This window comes from Danio rerio, chromosome 15, assembly GCF_049306965.1.
Source record: "Danio rerio strain Tuebingen ecotype United States chromosome 15, GRCz12tu, whole genome shotgun sequence".
NCBI classification, from domain to species: domain Eukaryota; kingdom Metazoa; phylum Chordata; class Actinopteri; order Cypriniformes; family Danionidae; genus Danio; species Danio rerio.
Window position 1 is genome coordinate 18,426,764 of NC_133190.1, and position 20,613 is coordinate 18,447,376.

Below are 20,613 nucleotides of genomic sequence, written 5' to 3' on the forward strand. Positions count from 1 at the left end.
TGCGTCATCACGCTATTCACATTTCCTCTGTATTTTCATGTAATTTCAGATGTTTCTTTTTTATTTTTTTTTTACTTTAACTGCAGTTTGGCACTTTCACTTTCATTTAAAAACATTTCATGCATGCCCCTGTGACAAACGAGATATTGCATGCGAGTAAGGACTGCTGGAAGAGTGTTGTTTAAATGGAATTTAATACTGCACACCATATAGAAAAAAACCCTCCTCATTTCGCGATGTATGTGTCTGTGGTCTTTCTCTGACTCAGTAGGTACCAATATATTGTGCCCCCCCAATAAATATCTAGAAGTATAAATTATACCTATAAACTGTATATAACATAGTTTTCTCTGAGAGATCAAGAGAGAGTATAATATATTATATATACTATAATATAATAATAATATATAACATATATAATATATATAATATATAATATTATTATATACAGTCGAATATAATAATATTATAATAATATAATGTTTTGTAATAGTAATAATAATATTACAAAATAAAATATCCATCATGGAGCAGTCCATATAATTAAAAAAAAAAAATATTTATAATTTTTAGTTGTAAATTCATTTTAAGAAAACTAATTATTTTAAATTTAGAAATTGCATTTATTTAAAATAAAAAAGATTCAGTGATATTAGAATAGATAAATAAATAAAAAATAAATAAAAGTAAAAAGGGTGCATTTCAGGACTTGAGCCCTATTCATCAGAAATTGTTAAATATCAATTTTTTATGGTAAAAATAGACAGTTCTTACAGAACCTGATTGTTGTGCAATATATAAAGTTTACAATGAGATAATAAGCGCTTTATAAAATATAAACGCATTCCTTACACCCATGTCATAAAAACGATATTGTGTAAAAAGTGGAGTAAAATCTTATAATAGCTTGGCAAATACTAGACCGTGATATTTAGTATGAGGAAATACATAAGGAATACAGAACCACTGTTATCAATCTTGAGGAAAAAACTTTACTCGAAACCTTTTTTCCGTAAAGCATAAATAGTGATTTTTAAAAGATTGATTTCATTTTGTACAAAAATAATACAATGTGGAACAAATCACATCTTGTATAAATCCAGCATTTAACAGGAGAATAAACCAGCAATGGCAGTGGGAACATAGTTACAACATAACAAAAAAAACATTGAAATGACCTTTTGACAAGAATTCAAACTCTCAGTACTAGATTGCGGCTGGAAGAGCATTTGCTGTGTAAAACATATGCTGGATAAGTTTACGGTTCATTCCGCTGTGGCAACCCCTGTGTGAATGGGAAGGGTTTTAAATTTTACCCCTAAGAAATGGGACAGTACTACAGCACCTGCACACATCATCAGATGTCATCGCGATCTCTTGCTTCATATGAGATCAACGATCGTGACTGCTGTAGTTCTTCCAGTTGCGTTATTTGTGGGTATTTAACTAGAGGAAATCACCGAAGGCAAAGATATCGTGTTATCATAACAATCTAATGTGGTAATAAGATCGTAACTGTACTGTGCATTTACACCCTGCCCATTTTCATCAATGTAAACACACAAAACAACATTAACATTACAGCAGACACTGTAAAAAGCTCATTCCCAGCCACTAGACTTTTCTGACTGGGTATTCCAGTGTCATCGAGTGTCTGAATGTTGTGGGACTGCTAAACAGAAGCTATTGTTAGGGATTATAGATTATAGCCAAATTTAACGTGTTTTATTTTAGCGGTTTTTTTTAAAGCATAATGGTAAAACACGAATGCGGCTATGAATATATTAACACATGTGCTTGTTTGTTGTACAAATTTGAAATAATGACAAAAAAATACTGATTTATCCATCTTCTTATTTCCGTGTAGATTGTGTATTCTGGGAAATTTTCTTACCCCTTGGTTTCAAGTGTGGTCCTGAAAAATCTGTTTCAGGGGGTATCTAGCCCTTCCCATTAGCCCTATGTCTTCAAGCCAAAGAGAATTTGGACACCTCTACCCCTTCACATGAACACGCAAAACGAGGGTTAGGAGTAAGGGAAAGGGCTAAGGGGTAGAATTGGGATTGGGCCTAAATGTAAAAAAAAAAGCCACAGTAAAAACTATTTCACAATGCTTTCTGGTAGTTCAGGGTTGCGTGAGCAGCTAATACTGTTTGAAGTGGCGAACTGATTCGATTTCCTCAACTTCTGAAATTCCAGCTGATAACAATTACGCTGACCAATTCAACAGGACGCTCTTTTCTTCAGATATCTCCCCACCATCACAATGACAGTTTGACTGAAGGTCAATATTTAAATTAGAGATGTCATGATTCATGGCCGTTCTTCCCAGTATCACAAAAACTGTGAACTTCTTTACAGATAGAGTTATCTCTGAGTCTCTCCGATCGACCACTTCTTAATTCAGTATTTCTTTGGCTGGCACAGAAAGATGACTCTTATCTATCTGACGCCACACTAATGGCAGTCAACATTGACAACAGTGTCTATTTTAAAACAAGGCTTACAGAAGGATCAATAGGTTCAACGTTTTGTTGAATGTGCTTTTACATTTATCTCTCTTTTAAGATCTGACGTCAACGAAGCTTTCTGAAAAGTTTTGAAATCCTTCTCTCTGACACACTGCATATTCCAATACATCATGCCTGTTCCTTAGATTGTCACATTCACAATCACAGTTTACATGTTTAGACAGATAAAACTGAATATTTACATCCTTCATAGTAATGAAATAATAATAATAATAATAATGATATAGTAATTGCTCGTATTTACACCCAACTGTACAGAACATTTTCTAAGCATTGATATCTCAAGGAAGACGTCTTTGCATCGGTTATTTTACATTAACGATGCGTCTAACATTGTCTGATTGTCATTGGATCCACACAGTTTGATTGTAAAGTTTTACATACACACACATTTTGTGCTCTTATTCCTGGATTCCAGGTCTTCCCGCTCCATCTTTGCATCTTCATCTGACTGTGTTGTATGCGTTTCGTATTTGTTTGTTCATATGGATCATGTGCGTTCCTTAATTTAGTTTGTCCATCAATGAGAAGTAAAATACTGTCACTAAATTGGGCGCCATGTTGATCATCCGAGCCAGACTTCTAGTCACCCAACTGTGAACCCAAACACCCCAACAGTGTTCATTCTCATCAGTCCTGCCTTCAGCTCGTGGTTTATTGACCCACTGATCATCCAGCGTGCCGCTCGCACATATTATGGGTTGCCATGGATATAGGTGCGATGAAGGGGAATGGAGGTTGGGACAATGTGCTCCTGTTGCTTGGCATCGAAGAAGTCAGGTGTATACATTCACCAGGCCTGTAGTGGACACTGTGAGAAATAAAGAGCGAAAGAGGAAGTGGACACATAAGTGAACAAAATCTGCAGAATTTCCTTATCAGCCACACCTGAATAAATATATACCTCATCCCTTTGCATTCATTTCCATTGTAACAAAAGTTTTTCTTCTCGTATTGCTTAGGTGTTTTTGCTCTTTCTTTGGACATGAGAGAGGCAAGTGACCCTGCCATGACCTACTTGCCGACAAATAGGCACACCTGATAAAGGTGCTGGCCAGCTGCTCAGTTCTACACTCATTAGATGCAGGCCTGCGAATGGAGGTAAGCTTTTTTTTGGATTGGGTGGGATCACTTGGCAAACAGGAGGGTTATAAAGAGTGAGCATGGTTTGTAATGTCCCCCAAAGAGCCCTCTGCACCGCCCAGACCAAATACAGCAGGCTGATAAGAGCTTAAAATTGCCTTCTCGGTTCTAGGGGGGTTGAGGAACTACATACCTGAGATATCTAAATGCTTTCAACTGAACTTAATAGTGCTTCCACAGGTGAAATGTGTGATTTGTCCACAACTAGGGTATTCTATGTTTTGTCTAAATTTAAAATTAACACAACACTGTATGGTCTAAATATAAAGTTTACATTTAAATTGATTAGTCTTTATATATTAACCAAGTGTAGTGAAAAACATTATAGGTGAATTGTAACACAGAAACAAATTATTAGAAAGAAATGTCAACATTTTGAAGTTGAAAAACTACTTCCATCTTTTTAAAAAACACTACTCACATCAGATTAGGTGTATGTGTACATAACAACAGTGTACTAAACATGAAATAGTTAATTTTTTTAAGTTACAACAACATAAAAATCAATCCCTGTTCTTGTGACTAAAATTTGTGTAGTCATGCTAGACTAGTTGGTGAGCATGTCATGATTTTGCCAAGTACATTGCGATTCTGGATTAACATCCATATTAATGCTGAAACATAATTTTTTTTACAGTGGCCGAGAGAGAGCTTAACATGCTGCAATAAAAAAAAAAAACACATGCAATTGCAAACACCAGCAAATTGAGAAAAAGATCTTTATCTGTTTGACAGCACACATGCTGCAAATTGTCACAACGCAAACACATTTTTTAAAGATGTGCTGCGAGATGTCCACACAAAGCAAACAATTAATACAATTTTCTCACAACAGAAAAAGAATGGAACACAATGTTAATTTTTCAAGGGGACCCAAAAACATGACAGACACCGCTGTGCCGTTATTATTGTTCTGTGAAGTTGTACGTGTACCTTAATAGCCTAAAAAACATGTTTTAGGTTCTCCTTAAACATTTCAGTTGTGTTGTCAGAAAATGCAACGCATTTTCTTAAAATGTTTGCATTGTGAGAAAATGCAGCATGTTTTATAAATTGTGTTGTGTGAAAATGCGACAACTTTTATTAATTGTTTGCGTTGTGAGAAAAAGCAGCGCATTTTATTAATTTTTTGCATTGTGAGTAAATGCACATTACGCTTTGTATTTTTGTTTGAAAATGTAATCCACTCCTAATCCCTACCCCTAAACCCAACCATAACTGTAAATTATTCCCAAAATCAGAGGGGAATAATAGTTGGATAACGATCATGTATAAGAGCATAAACCCAACCATAAGATGGAATTCCTGGAGTTTTCCGGGAGACAGAACAATACGGGAGATGGGTGGGAGATGGGTCAGAAATATAGGAGACCCCCGGCAAAAACGAGAGTGTTGGCAGGTACAGTATGTAAATCAGGTTGGCGAGTTGCTGATTTCACTTCATAAAGAAACACTATGTGCATGTGCACATACAGTTCAGTAGTCCACCATTATTGTTTTGGTTGTCTAATATTCAGTCTTTCCTTTAGAATTAACATGCAATGGCCTCAACTTTTCACAGAATCATCTCTTTGATTGTTCTTTCATCTCATTTACAGCATTTTAAAACCAGTTTTCAAATTTTTAGGTCCCTAAAAGATGTAAATGCAAATGAAAGTATCTTTAGCGACTAGATCTTGATAAGAGGAGCTCATGCTGGCAGGAAGTTCAAGGCATCAGGTTCACCGCAGCTAGTGATGTGGCAGCGTGGGAAATTGGGCATGTGAAAGCGGTGACTGGAGACCGCATTTCAGGCTAGAGCGGTCACAGAGCGCAGGGGAAAAGGGAAGAGGCATAATTACTGAATACACTCCCGTCCATGGCAGGGGAGCTGAAGGAGCACGAGTGCTTTGATTAACAGTGAGGATAATTTCCTGACCTCTGTGCTAAACTGGACCAAAGAGTGACTTTGCATTCAGATTGAGGAAAGACAGAAAGGAAAAAAGAAAGAAAGAAAGAAAGAAAGAAAGAAAGAAAGAAAGAAAGAAAGAAAGAAAGAAAGAAAGAAAGAAAGAAAGAAAGAAAGAAAGAAAGAAACGAGAAAGTTGGTTTCATCAATCAAGCCGTGCTCAGTCTGCGATCACGGGTGACTGATTGGTCAAGCTGTTCAAAGGAAATAGGAATTCTAAGGAGTTTACACATATTGGTTCGCTTCACTGATTGAGATGTACAACAAACCTAGCTAAACAAAAGACACTGAAGCAGTGAAAAACTCAACATCAGTCCTATCTAGCATACTCTAGAAATCTTATTCTGCTCACTTTGGAAGTGTCTTTCCACATAATCGTATCTCTGGAGCATTAATGAAGCCAAAAGGGCACCCCTGTTGTAGGACAAGCAGACAGACTCTACCACCCATTAAATAAACTAATCAGCCTGGCTACAGCAAGTCCATTTTGGTAAATAATTTGAATTACTGACCTGTTTGCTGGAGGACATTGAGCTCAGTGTACTGAGGCTGTTGGCGTCTGTCACCACCATGGCCGGGGGAAACCGAGACGAATGAGAATACTGGGGTGGCTCCTGCTTGTGTGGGTACACTGTAAAGATAACACAAACAGCAGTTTACATCTACAGCTTTATGATGTAGGCCTGACTAGATCAATAAATACTGAATAGAGGTAGTAGACTGACTGTGTGAGTGTGAGACGGAGGCCATGAAGGACTGTTGGCTCATGTGTCCAGATGACTGTTGCATGAGCTGCTGGTGTTGGCTATTTAACTGCTGAGAGAACTGCACTGGCTGCAGTGCTGCCAGACTGCCTGCAACACTGTTTATGACAGGCACCGTCTGTGCTTGCGATGTGTTCAAACCTGAATGCAAGAATATTACGACGTCAAGAGGAGAATGTATGAATAATCTGAAAAGGAAACCAAATATGGATGGACACTCACTTTGTGCAATGGCCATGACTCCAGAGAGTGGCATTATAAGGTTAGGGGTCTGTTGGTGCACATGGTGGGATGCGTGGATGTTGGTCAGGGTGCTTACTGGAGGAAGACCTCCACCTGATACCGAGATCTGTGAAGAAAATACACCACCAGTTCATCAGAATGACTAGAACGCTTCTGTCAGAATTGTACTCTTATCTTAAGAAAGTATCAGAGCCCTGACAGGAGGCACAGAGCTTTATTTGAATAGGCAGAGTTGAGAGGAGGCCATGCTCAGACAAACGTCTGACTGCTCAGATAAGCTGCTGTCATACTCCCTTCCTCCTACGCCAACTTCCAACTGGCTGTTGACAGAAACGCACCCTAGACCATGATGAATTTGACCTATAGTGTAACACTGCAGCCTTGCTAGAAAAATTAATGCACAGAAAATTGTCCTGAAACAAAAAGCTACATGAAGATCTCGCCCAACTCAAACATTAGTATTCAGATAAGCAACTCCATTGAGCGCCAGTGTCACTCAACCAACAGAGAACAAGCACAACTCCACCCTTCCTCTCCTCTGCGCGGCATTTAATCAATACAAACAGAATGTCTCTTTGTCAGGTTTGTTGGAACAGCCATGGCCGTGCCCCATTCTCACTACCACCAGCTAACATTTACTAAGATCAGCCCTGCAGTGCACTGTGGGCCAAGGCCTGCCGTCTAGCTTTGGGTTTAGCACTGGGAAGTACAATGCAGCAATTGTAAGCCCACTTGCTGGGTGAAGATATCTATCAAGCGCTACTTTGTGTTACTGTGTCAAGAGCAGACATAGTGTTATCTTATCAGTGTTGGAAGTGCTTACCATCTTGGCATCAGGTGACAGGAGGCTGTGACTGGGGTCCAGCGCCCCTGGAGAGACCTGCTGTAACACTGACTGGCTGGTTGACATGGCATTGCTGCTATGGTGATTGATCGTTGTTGAAGAACTGACTTCACCTGGACCTTGTTGGCTGTACCGGACACCTGTTGTAAAGGAAGGAAGAGATAAATTAGTTTTAGTTTTAATCTTCTAACTGCTTTACAAAATGTGACCCAGCCAGTATTTGTTGGTCACTGACAAGTTTGGAAGAGCAAACAAACAAGGGCCTCTACATCTGGTGGCTGAACGGTCAAGGTCATCTCAATGTGTACACGTTAGCTGTCTGCAACTCTAAAAAACTATGTTGTGCTGAACTTCAGAACTTTGTTAAAATAATCTATATCAGTGCTGCACAATCCTGCTCCTGGAGGGCCCCCTTTCAGCAGAGTTTTTCTCCTGTCCCATTAGACCAAGGGTGTTCAAACTCGGTCCTGGAGGGTCGATGTCCTGCAGATTTTGTCTCCAACTTGTCTCAACACACCTGCAAGAATGTTTCTAGAAAGCCTAGTAAGAGCTCGATTAGCTAGCCCAGGTGTGTCTGATTAGGTTGGAACTATACTTTGCAGGACACCGGCCCACCAGGACCAAGTTTGGACATCCATGCATTAAACACATTTGAACTAGATAGTTTTTTTTAGAAATATAAGAAATTTCAAGCAAAGTGCATAGGAGCTGCATACTGCAGGAACATTCCTGATCTACATGAAATTAAGTTTTATGAGAGAATTATGTTCAACCTAAGCTGAATTCTCTTTTAGGCTATTTATTTTGTTGGGTATTCTTGACTATTGAAGGCCACAGGAATCCAGCCTGTCTTCTATCGAATCGATGTTTGCCAACCCCACGCTCCACAGATATGAACAAGGTAAACATTTCTCAATTAAGGCTAATGTCAGACACATAGTTTCACTCCTACATTTAAATACTAGGTTTGTGCAGCCAAGCGAGATGATGACCCAGCCAAAATAAATATTTATCATTTGTTATGGGATTATTCCCTGAGCTTTTCTAAAAAAGCTAGTGGCAGCAAAAAAAAAAATGACAGAAAAGTCTAATCCCTCTGCTGAGTTTTGTTGTGTAGCGGAACTACAGATACAACCCCTTTGCACACTTAAAACATTGCCAGCTCTCTACAATGTCTTGTAAACGCCAGCTCAGGACAATAAAGCACTCCATTGGGCCTACAACCTGCTTGGCACACAATAGGCCAGCAACTATAAACAGTCTTTACTTTACTACCGCACAACCACTAAAAGTGTCAGGGAAAGAACAGACTATTGTCTGACTCTATCAGGCATTCACTCAGACTGCAGGGATCTCCTCTCACGTTCAATCATTCAGGTCTGTGCTGTCTGGGCCATGCTGACCAGCAGGAGGGCTCGGTTTCTGAGGAAACCAGAAACCGATGTACAACCTCTGAGAACGCGACATAAAAGTTACATGGAATGGCATCATAAACTAAGTCTTAATTACACTATTCAGTAAAGCAATGTGCACCATTCAGTGACCAATGCTAAAATTAGCGTCTTGACTAAGTATAGACAACAGTTACATATTGGCAAAAAATTTCAGCTTATCACTACTCAAAAATTTGTTTTCAGGTTTCATGATGCTTGTGGTAATCACACAATACAGTTTGACCTGTAAAAAAATGCTACCACAAAACTTGGTTAAAATGACAGAGGGTTGCGGGAAATGCTGAAGGGGAGTGGAAGCAGGAGGGTTCAACTGGTTTAAAGGGTTCAGCTCTCCCTGGGACACATGTAATATCAAAGCCTGGCTCTTCATCCCCAGGCAGTGCTCATTATAGCACTGCCGCATATGATAGGCCTCCTGGGTCTTAGCAGGACGTATGTGGCCTTTCAGCCTTTCTATTGCCCCCAACAGTCCAAAACAAGACAAGTTAAACTGTCCTGTCCTCTGCTTGTCCTTCACTATTATGTTCAGGGGTCATATTGTTTAATTAATCATTTTAGTTTCTCAAAAAATGATATAAGCTAGTTAAACAACCATTCTAACATGCCTAAACAGGATCAAAGACCATTTTGAAAGCAGTTTGCTTTCCAACAGGACGACAACACAAACATAGGGAAGACCACAACCAGCCCCCAAAACGCACATATCAGTTGACCTTCTAATGGCGGCGAACTGGCCTGTTTGTTATCAACAGGCCAAACCTGAATCAATAAAAAAAGTTAAGTCTCTCACTGATGTGACCTGGTAACGACCTCTTTAACAAAACCCTGGTTTATGTAGTTTCCAAGAGGGGGCTGAGACAGGGAATCACCCAGTACTTTCTATACCTCGAGCAGAAGAAGAGACTCATCAGTCCTGTCTGGTCCAAAAAGAGCCAATAGTCCATCGGACAGCTCCTGCTGTTCTGCTCAGAGCACAGCCACTGCCTCTAAACCACAGCCCATAAAGGTGAGAGGGGCTTCGAGGTGTCCCTCCCCCTGGCCCAGCAGAGATAAATGAACCTTGGTTACAGTCACTACAGTCTTCTAATATGCCATAGACAAAAAGATTCCCTGCTGAGAGAAGGTAAAGAGAGCAGGGAAGAGGGGAGTCCCTTATCAAAGGACTGGGAGATGTAGTAGCAGAGGATTTTAATTGTCAATTAAGCATGCATAATACAGGCTGTGCCCTGGCAACGTGATGAGGGGTCCTGCTGTGCTATTATTTTCAGGCCAGCTTCTGACACCAAAAACAGCTGATGCTGCTGGCAGGCCACTGGCAGGACACCTTGTAAGTCCCTTGACTAAAAGCATGGAAGAGACCAACTCCATCCCGTTGCTCCCCCTTCTCAACCAAATTAACACACAACCTGAGGTCACTGACTGGTCAGGTGTGCAAAGGGAAACACCACACGCAAACAGACAAGCCACTCATTGCAGTGCTATATGCACAGAAACAAGCAACACACCCACAGAAAAAGAGCACTCTGACTCTTTAGCGCTCAGACATGAAAGAAACAGTAGGTAATAAGCTGGTCGGTCAAAGACTGTGTTGCTTTTACAGCCTAGTCTTGCCATATCAAACTAAGTCAATAAATCCTTCTGGGAATACAATTCATTAGATAACACAAGAGTGGGGCATGCAGTAAACCACAGTGACCCTACAGGTACAACTAGGCTTCGAGAGCGAGCTGAGCCACATGACCTGGGGTTGACCCTGTGTCCTGTCCAAGGGTGGCTGCTCTTTGTGTCTCACTCTTGCCTGCTGACTTCAGTGGAGCTGAGATTGCAGGTACAATGCAGATTGTTCTTGGTGTGTGTTTCAAAGCTGGGAATAACAATGCCATTTGCTCAGCTCACTCTGTCACTCTCATTGATCACTGCTCTCCTCTTTGCTTTCCCTCTGATCTCATCAACTATGTCAAGTCATCTTTAACTGGTGGAGTGATTATAATGGGGCTTGTGCTAATTATTCTTTCTAGACTAAACCGCAGAAAAGCCAAAGCTCAGTGATTTTATTTTCTGACTCAAAGCAACATTCAAAGGTTACCAGGAAGAATCAAATAACACATGTAAGCTCACAGTGAATGTATCAGTACCTTGCATCTTGCTTGGTGGGGAGCTGCTAGTTTGTGGGTGATGCGGGGAACTATGTGAAAGGAGGGAGTTTAGGCTATGCGCTGGCCCACTGTAGGCATCCATAGCCAACTTTTGTCTGAAGGCTTCTTCCTTTCTTCTGTTAGCAAACCAGTTGTAGACTCGCACCTCTGTGACCAGGTTGGAGCCAAGTCCATGAGCTTTCGATGGAGACACTCCTCTTTGGAGGCACTCAGCCCTGAATGTAGTCAAGGAAAACACATTAGCATATTAACTGGGATGAAATTGAGTAATTTATTTTGACAATCAGAGCAAGGTCATCTTACCGGTTGCACTCCTCCACCAATGCCTCTCTCTCCTCTTTGCTGGGGTTCTTCTGCCGCTCATAAGCCTGGTAAAGGATTTGTTGGGATGCAGGCCCCCATTTGAAACGGTTGCGTCTGAGCTTCTTGCAAGCAGGCTCAATAGCAGCATCATCACCTGGCTGGACCATACCTTGCCCAGACTGACTAAACTCTGAGAAAAAAAGGAGTACCTGATCCTGATTTCCTTTGTCTAACATGGTGGCGCCAGAGCCTTGTGTGGCCTGGTTGAATTCTGAAACATAAAAGAAAAGGTTATTAGCGTCACATGTAGAATTTTCATATAGGACATGAGCATAGCATGAGTATTGTGGCCGGGAAGTGCAAAACAACATTACAAAGTGTGAAACACTTTTACAAAGCTCGAGACATGTTTACATTTTGAAAAACATTTTTAACTATCATCGGACACAATTACATAGGAAAAACTATTTTATCAAGGACGAAACAAATTTACATTTTCCAAAAATATTAACAAGACGCAAAACACTTTTACAAGTCCCGAAACACATTTAAAATGACAGATTCCTTACGGAAAGGGAATGTACCAATGTAAATTTGTGCTGTAGAGTACATGCATGGCGCAAACAAAGTTTATGGTGACCGAACATGGACAGCGTCGAGGATTGTTTTGCCTGTGTTGTGGCATACACATGAGCAGCTTAACACAGTTTTTCTTTACGTGTGGTCGGTGTTTGGAGTTTATAAAGGATGCGGACCAGACAAAAATACCAGACATACTGCACCAATGTGCTCAATATTTTAACGAGGGCCACTCGTACGCTGTTATCATGGACATGATATCAAGTCTACACGGTGTAAACATCTGCTTGAGGACTCTTAACAGTAAACTGAATGAAGACGGTGTTACGGTTTAACTGGTGTCCGTGTTAAATGAGGCCCTTTTTCAGATGTAAACTATTCACGTTTGCAGATTGGCATATTCGTCACTTTTTCACAGCCACAAAACATGCCCATACCGAAAAAAGATTCTTATTACTTTAATATCTGTGTAGCAGAACGGTATTTAATCAAAATTAATGTAAAGAAATAATTATAATTTATATGTCATCAACGGGATTCAAACCCAAGTCAAAAGGGTCTGCACAAGTATCTACCAACCTTCCTAAATGAGCTACCCGGGTCTACAGGTCAGGGTAGGTTTTGATATCTTTATCAGTCAACATGTGCCGTGCTTTGATTGTTTCCATGTATTTGGGTTTACATGTTTCTACATACTCTCATGCTGATATTTTCTCAGAATAGCTCTAATATTTATTAATTGCAGTTGGTCAAACCATGATTTTTATAGTTGTAGACTCATGGAAACCGATCTACAAAATCACACACGAGCTAGATATTATTGATATTTTCCAGTGTGTGTTACATTCCTGGTCACTCCTGGTGTGTTGTACATTCCACGTCACTTCCGGTGTGTTGTACTTTCCGTAAGGAATCTGTAATTGTACATTTGTTTTGGGACTTGTAAAAGTGTTTTGGATCTTATAAATTTTTTCTAAAATGTAAATTTGTTTCGTCCTTGGTAAAATTGTTTTTCCTATGTAATTGTGTCTGATGATAGTTAAAAATGTTTTTCAAAATGTAAATTTGTCTTGAGCTATGTAAAAGTGTTTTACACTTGGTAATGTTGTTTTGCACTTCCAGGCCACCGTACATGAGCAAAGTAGGACAAGTGTGCCATGAGCAGGTGTTATTATTTAAAATCATCCCAGCCTTGTCAAAGACTAATAAAATAAAAATAAAAATACAACTGTATTTAAACTTTTATTTGATAAAATAATTGCATTTTATTGTGTAAATTGTTTTTTAGTTGGTGCTAAACAAACTTGTCGAATTCTGAATTAATTTAAGTTTATCCAATTATGAGTTATTTTTGGAGTGTAAGAGTAAATGTTGAGAAAATTTAGAGTTGGCCTTATGCAATGCAATTTTTAAAACAATAAAATGAGAATGAGGTACAAATTAACCCCACTAATTTAACAAAATGTTAGTTATGTTTTCTAATATCATATTGTCGATCTTACACAGAAAAAATGAGTGATGACCTTTGATTCATACCACTGTCCCCTTATATGCCATTGTGCTTTTTATGATAACATAATTTCAAAATGGGTGACAAAAGCGATGATGCAATAAGTACGCACCTAAAAATGTTTATCAATATCTACACATCGCGCAGGTGCATTATTTAGAAGGTAACTTATTTTAGATTATCTTCATAATTCAAACAGACATCAAAAGGTTAATTAACTTCCCCAAAAAAATCAGGTTTAAAGTGCTGCCACACTCGAGTCATAAATTCCATTTCATGCAACTGAACAAGGACGTTTTATATGACCTACAAAATTCCAACGGTGGCACTGAAAACCGTCACATGCAACAAGAAACAAATATTAACTTACGTCGCAAGATCTCCCGCTGTTTCCTCACATACCAGGTGTAGAGCGCCGCGCGTTTCTGCGTTTTCATAGGCGTGCCTTTATTCAGGTGCTGCGACAGGTGCGACTGATTCAGGCCCGTCACATCCACCACCTCGCGCTGAGGGATATTGTGCTGCTGCATGTAGCCTTTGATCATGCGGGCCGCGCGCCACGGGTCCTCCCTGAAAAGATCGGAAACATTAAACATAACACTCATTTAATACAGTCCTATTAAAAAAGTTGTGTTTAATGGTTGGTTTCGCTTCTTTTATATTTATGACACTCTTTAACATGTTCTAAATTTTGCAAGTGCGGTCAATTGTTCCCAGCGCTAATAAACAATAGTTAATCAGTGTATTCAATGGGTTGTAAATAATTCCAAAGGTTAAAGACTTCATTTCGTGCGTGCAATTCAACTACCGTGATTTAATTACAAAAGGACAAGTAAAAGACAATTGGAGGACTTCATGGCAGCTGTATATTGTGGTCACTGTAAAGCAATTTGTTTCAAATCTAAAGAAGGTACTAAAGTGTAGTTCGACATTTTAAACGTTGCTCCGTATTTTAGAAAAGAGAAATGTTGAGTAAGACAAAAAATCGCTTAAATCAAAGCAAAATTTTATTAAAAGAAACCAATGAATTTGACAAAGACATAGCCGTTTAAAAGCCGCAGCAGTCTATATTCTTAATTAAATGTAATAAACAAAACATTAACTTCGATATTATAGGCTAGGATAAAAGCTTAAAAATAAAAATGTTTAATATTCTAAAACATATGGCCAAACATTAAAGCTATATTTAAACCAAGCCTATATATATATATATATATATATATATATATATATATATATATATATATATATATATATATATATATATGTTGGCCACTTTTAAAAAAAATGAAAAAGAGTGTTAAGTTTATAATCAAGTTAAATAAAACAAAACTTTACTTTAAACCTTTAGACTTTAAAATAAAAAATAAGAAAGAAAGAAAGAAAGAAAGAAAGAAAGAAAGAAAGAAAGAAAGAAAGAAAGAAAGCGAATTTCACCCGACATATTTTAACATGCATTAAAATAAAGTTCAGTCTTACCATAGTAGCTAATTTCAGAAATAACTTTTGCTCCTGAAATCTGTCCGGACGGTTTTGGTTTGGATACTGACAACACATATGTCTGTGCTCGAACTTGGTTTATAACTTTCGACAATGAATAACTAGATCTCCATTCACGCTAATCATTCGTCACTGTGTATCTTTCAGTTGATGATTTATAGGATAAAATTAATAACTCAACTCCACGTGCTTTAGTTTTGATTTTCCTCTATTTCGTGGCGCTTCTGACGGTGTAACAATTATAGAAATAATATTCTTGTTGAATTAAATAGCATCCACATTATAGCATAGGCCTCCTTTTATTTATTGGCCGCGTGGTAGGCCTATTTTAGTTATCATTTCTAATTGTCAAAATATTATAACTAAAAGTGCTATATTAATACAATAAATATATTATCAGTATTTTCGCAAATCCTAAATTTTTTTTTCAAAAGGCCTAAATTTACGCACAAGCCTGCATTCAGACAACAGCGCGCATGTTTGTGTTTTCTTTCGAGAGGCCAGAGGTGGTTAATAATAAATAGATCTTCTTTAGTTGATATATCTCTAAGCTAAAGAAATAACTCACGTAGATAATTAGTAACCAGAATGTGAAAAGAGGAAACACTGGCGCGTGCTTTTAAAATTGTAAACACCGGTAGAATAATCTGTCCCGAAATAATCTCCTTTGCATTATTTAAGAAAAAAATATTTCGTTTCTAAATTACAACTAGGCTACGATTTTTATTTCTGTCACAAAATAATTCCGCTATATTTTAAGAACTTCAGACAGTAATTACATTTGTCAAATAACAAGTTTTGTACGCATCTCATTGACCTTTGATTTAAAAGATCAGAAGTTAGCAATGAAACTTTTCTATTAGATTTTTTTTTATATCAGGTAAAGAACATTTTACATTTTAGTCAAATTTAATGACTAGCTGGGTGAATAAATAAGCACTTTAATCTTAATGGAAAATTCAGCTGCTTCAACGGCCTTAATTTCACACGTAACAGTCGGCCTTCAAATACATTATAGCAGCACACTGTCAGATCAGAAGCTCCACAGGTTATTTCACTTTAATCTCTTTAACTTGTATATAAAGCAATGGATAACAACAGTGTAACTTTAAGTAGCCTATATTTTATAATAACATAAGTAGGCCTATAGTTCAACATTTTAAAGGATCATAAATTCCCTCATAGTTGTCCTAAAATTATTCAACAACATCAATTCTTTTGGCCAATTTTTAAAAGTATAGTTTTTGATCCACTTTAAATCTAAATTATTTAGGCCTATAAAAATAAAAGTAAATAGGTAAAAACTCACGCCAACATTCGCTCTATTTCTGCCCTCTGCTCGGCCGCTTCCTCGGTGTTTTGAGACTGGAGCTCTTTGAGAATTGGCGGTGTGTCATAATCATCCCCGTCCTCGGAGCCTTCATCTCCGGATAACTTCCCTTTACTGTGTCCATTAGTGAGCGTATGAAACACCGGCTTTGAATCCGTATCGCTGAGTTTGGAGCCGGACGGGGACATCTGCAGACTGTCCAGTTTAACTCCAAAAGCGCTCGGGCTCGGGTCCAGGTCCTCCAAAGCTTGCAGAAGCACATCTTTGGTAACTCCAGAGTCCAACAAGGCGCTCAGAAGCTCCTGTTGCAAAGATGTCAACTTGGACACCATGTTTGCAAACATCTAAATATTTAGGAGGTCTAGAGAGGGAAATGCGGTATTATGATCTTTCCCCTCCTCACGCCTCCAAGTGTGAGCTCCTCCAAAGACACCTGCTCCGAGAAGGTTAGGCCACTTCCCTGTCGGACTGAACGATATAACTTGCCATGATGCTTCCAGAGGGCAGGCGATATAAAATATGGTAATGAGTGGGCGGCTGCTGAGGGCCTTTATGCAAATGAGCTGTCCCAGGCCATATCGACTGATGCGCAGGTACTGCGTGTTTACACACTCTTATCAGCACAGCACTTTGGACTTTGGCAACGTTTGGTAAAGCGCGTTGTAATAATAATAATAATAATAATAATAATAATAATAATAATAATAATAATAATAATAATAATAATAATAATAATAATAATAATGCTTAAAATTGTTTAGCTGAATAGATGTCTTTGGGACTAACAAACAGTAAGTGAAGTGCTGTTTCAATATTTAAACTAAAGATGTTCTTGTATCATATAATGTGTGCATTAACTTAAATAGTTTTTGAATACTTTCAATAATTCACAAAATATGTTTATGAGTTTCTTTCCTCTGTTAAGCACAAAGTAAGATATAGGCCTATAAGAAAGCTGAAAACCTAACCATTTACTTCCATATCTGTTTTTGCTACTATGGAAGTCAATGGTTACAGGTTTTCAGCTTTCTAAAAAATATCTCCTTTAGTGTTCAACAGAAGGTATAAAGGTTTGGAACCACTTGAGGGTGAGTATATAGTGAGTAAATTGTCGTTTTGTGTGAACTGTCCCTTTAAATACATCCATTCTCAATTAATCCAGAAACATTATATGTGATTTCCTGGCATATACAAAGTATCTATATCATAATATATAAGGCTAAAAAAGCAGTTATTAGTAACACTGACAGAGAAACAAAGAGAAAGCACACATTAAGCGAATAGTTATTGGGTCAAAATTGGGTCGACCTATTTTAAAGTTGTATTTACTCCATGCATATTTTAAATGCAAGTAAGTGTTTCAAACAACTCGTGTGAAAAAAAAAAGTCAAATATGGGTAAAATAATGTTCCATCAATTGACAAGAGATATATTTAAAAAATGAAATTTTATTCTGACATGTACTTATTGTGTCACATTAAAAAAAAAAAAGAAAAAAAAGGTTTCTTTAGTTAATGTTGGTTTATGTGTTCACTAAGAACTTATTATGGAAAATACATGTATTAATCATAGTTCAGTATTTACTACTGCGTTATTAAGATCCAAATTCATGCTTATTAACATTAGTTAATGCATTAAGTTTACAACAACTAACAATGATCAACTTTATTTCATTAACTAAAGTTATCAGAATAATAAATACTGTAATTAATGTATTGGGTTACACTTTATTTTGATGGTCCGTTTGTTGAATTTAAGTTACATTGCATCGACATGCCAACTAGTTCTCATTAGATTATTAGTTGACTGTTAGGTTGGGGTAAGGGTTGGGGTTAGTATAAGTTGACATGTACTTGCAAAGTTTCTTATAGTCAGTTAAATGTCTGTTAAAGGAGCAGTATTAGCAGATATTAAGCATGGACCATCAAAATAAAGTGTTACCATTGTTCATATTAGTAATTGACTACAACCTTGTTGTAAAGTGTTACCAAAATATGTAAATGATTATGCAACCATAAGCAATTCTATTATATTTTAAATAATTTAAACCTTTTTGTGGTCATACACTTTAAATAAAATATTTGTTGACTTTACTTACAATAACTGTTGCTTTTAAAATGATACATTGGCTTTACTTAAAAAAATAAGTATATGAACTATGTGCATGGTTATAAAAAATTAAGTTAAATCGAGTTAACAGTTCCAATTTACAACAGGTCAACTTGTCACTTTTAAGGCAAAGGGTTTACACACCTTTTTAAAGTACAATAAATAATCACTTCTTACAGTGTAGTGATTGAAGAATTATTAATAAAATGTTTTTTTTTTAAGTGTTAAAAAGCCAAAGCTTTGTCTAAACTGTGTTAAGATGATTTTTCTACACACTGTAAAACGCAAATCAAAAATCGTTTGAGGAAACTGATTACAACAAACCATTTAATCCTAATGAGTGCTGTGAACTTAATCCATTTGAGTAAACGAAGCAATTGTAGCACAGTAAACCCCAATAAATGAAGAGAACTTAAACTAACTGAGTTCTGTAAAACCCAATAAGTTAAGCCAAGTCAAACCGTTTGAGGAAACCAATTGCAACAAACCATTTGAGTTAAAAAAAAAATAATAATCCTAATGAGTACTGTGAACTTACGTCATTTAAGTTGAAGTAATGAAATATTTAATTAAATCATTACCTTCAACACTGAGTTCAAAACTTTTCAACAAAGTAAAATTAACTATCAGTAAATTTTGAGTTAACTACACTCATTTCATTTGATAACTTTGACTGCTGGGTTTTACAGTGCACGTTCACTTTTGGTCTTTTGAGCATCAAAGCAATCATGTAAAGTGTAATGCAAGTTTTTACCCCTATAGATTAAAATGTGTTCTGTTTAATTTGTTTGCATCTGAGCAAAAAAATATGACTATAATGCATTTTTAGCAAGATATACAGAGCATGGCAATTAAATTGTCATTCTGTGTAAGAATATTAAGAATATTGTAATATAAATTTTATATAACTAACAAAAATTTTATGCATATTTTAGTACAAGAATCATTTGACGACATATCAAAAGACTTTTCAAACACTCATTATTGTCATAAGTCCTACATACAGTGCTCAGCATATATAAGTACACCCCTCACAAAAGTATCTTTTAAATTCATATGTTGAATCGAAAACTATACAATATTATGTTTGTGCATATTAGATTAGTCAGTACTAAAGCCAAATCTGGAGCTTATCTAACAAAATAACTTACGATAATTGTCCAAAATAATAGCACATCCAAATTTATATCTTATAGAAAAATATTAAATACAAATTTTAAAGAAAGACGGAAAAGCAAGAAAAGCTAAATAATGGAAAAAATTAGTTGAAATTTTGTAAGTTGTAATTATTTTTGCAATATTTAACTTAAATTTAATTGTATTATTTTTCAATTTATCAATATGTTTGGTGACTAAAATATTTATATCTGTTTAATAAATATCTGTTTAGATCTGTTTAATAAATATATTTTGTTTAAATGCACCAAATACAATGCCTACTGTATGTTGAGTACAATGGGGTGTACTTAATTATGCTGATATGCTGAGCACTGTACTAAATAACAGCGAAACGTGGCTAAAACAGTTAAAACTGCTACTTATGCTTGCACCAGCAGGGGCAGATTGAGTAAGTGGTTTGTGTAGGTCGTGAAGCGGTTGGAAGGGCAGTAACGGTGCATGCAAATCCTCTTTCACTGCCAGGTGCTGAAGCTCAGAGACAGACTTCACTCTATAACTGACATTCATGAGCACAGCAACACCTGATCTCAACACATCTTTGAGTCTGAGTCACTCTCAGTGTTTGAAGAAGGATCAAGACACTTTCTCTCCAGATCTCATTTACATTTATACATTTGGCTTTCCCTCAGAGTTGAACCCACAACCTTAGAGTTGCGTGCACCTTGCTCTACTATTTGTGGATTCCAACTCCTGATAATTCCTATGAAGAGACTGATATGTGAATATAGATTTAAAATTTGTTAAATGAAAATGATGTGGTGAAAGAATATTGATAGCTGGATGGAGAAATTCTCTTTCGTTTTATTAGTGACACATACTGGTGCTTGCGTGATTTGTGTGTTTTCAGAACTCATTTTGAGGACAAATTCACGCAACTTACACATTCACTGAGGACAAATTACCTCAATCACTGACACATTAAAATTTTCTCATCTAAACAGTTAAAGTCAGAATTATTAGCACCCCTGTTTATTTGTTTCCTCTATTTCTATTTAACAGAGATGATTTCTTCAACACATT

The 20,613-nt window shown here is 37.1% G+C and overlaps 2 protein-coding genes and 1 long non-coding RNA gene across 7 annotated transcripts in view; 1 reads left to right on the top strand and 2 right to left on the bottom strand.

The window, feature by feature from the left end:
* Window positions 1-5,652, top strand: part of LOC137487733 (uncharacterized) — an 18,629-nt gene extending 12,977 nt beyond the window's left edge. Inside the window, exon 4 of the long non-coding RNA XR_011006431.2 lies at window positions 3,494-5,652. This is a non-coding gene — a long non-coding RNA (uncharacterized lncRNA). The remainder of the gene's footprint in view (window positions 1-3,493) is intronic.
* rab34a (RAB34, member RAS oncogene family a) overlaps window positions 1-20,613 on the bottom strand; it is a 626,412-nt gene that overhangs the window by 536,822 nt on the left and 68,977 nt on the right. The window lies entirely within an intron of this gene.
* hnf1ba (HNF1 homeobox Ba) lies at window positions 970-16,784 on the bottom strand. Of its 4 annotated transcripts, none has more exons than NM_131880.3 (9): window positions 16,285-16,784; window positions 13,846-14,045; window positions 11,387-11,657; window positions 11,063-11,298; window positions 7,453-7,613; window positions 6,609-6,735; window positions 6,348-6,527; window positions 6,135-6,253; window positions 970-3,342 (listed from the first exon to the last, which is right to left on the bottom strand). In NM_131880.3, the coding sequence occupies exons 1-9, from the start codon at window positions 16,647-16,649 to the stop codon at window positions 3,322-3,324; spliced, it is 1,680 nt and encodes a 559-aa protein (NP_571955.3). In that variant the 5' UTR covers window positions 16,650-16,784; the 3' UTR covers window positions 970-3,321. The 4 variants fall into 4 exon arrangements, with proteins under 4 accessions (NP_571955.3, XP_073779409.1, XP_021337152.1 ...); XM_073923308.1 differs by lacking the exon at window positions 16,285-16,784 and adding an exon at window positions 14,955-15,022 and having other exon boundaries at window positions 973-3,342; XM_021481477.3 differs by having other exon boundaries at window positions 973-3,342; window positions 6,348-6,735; window positions 16,285-16,756.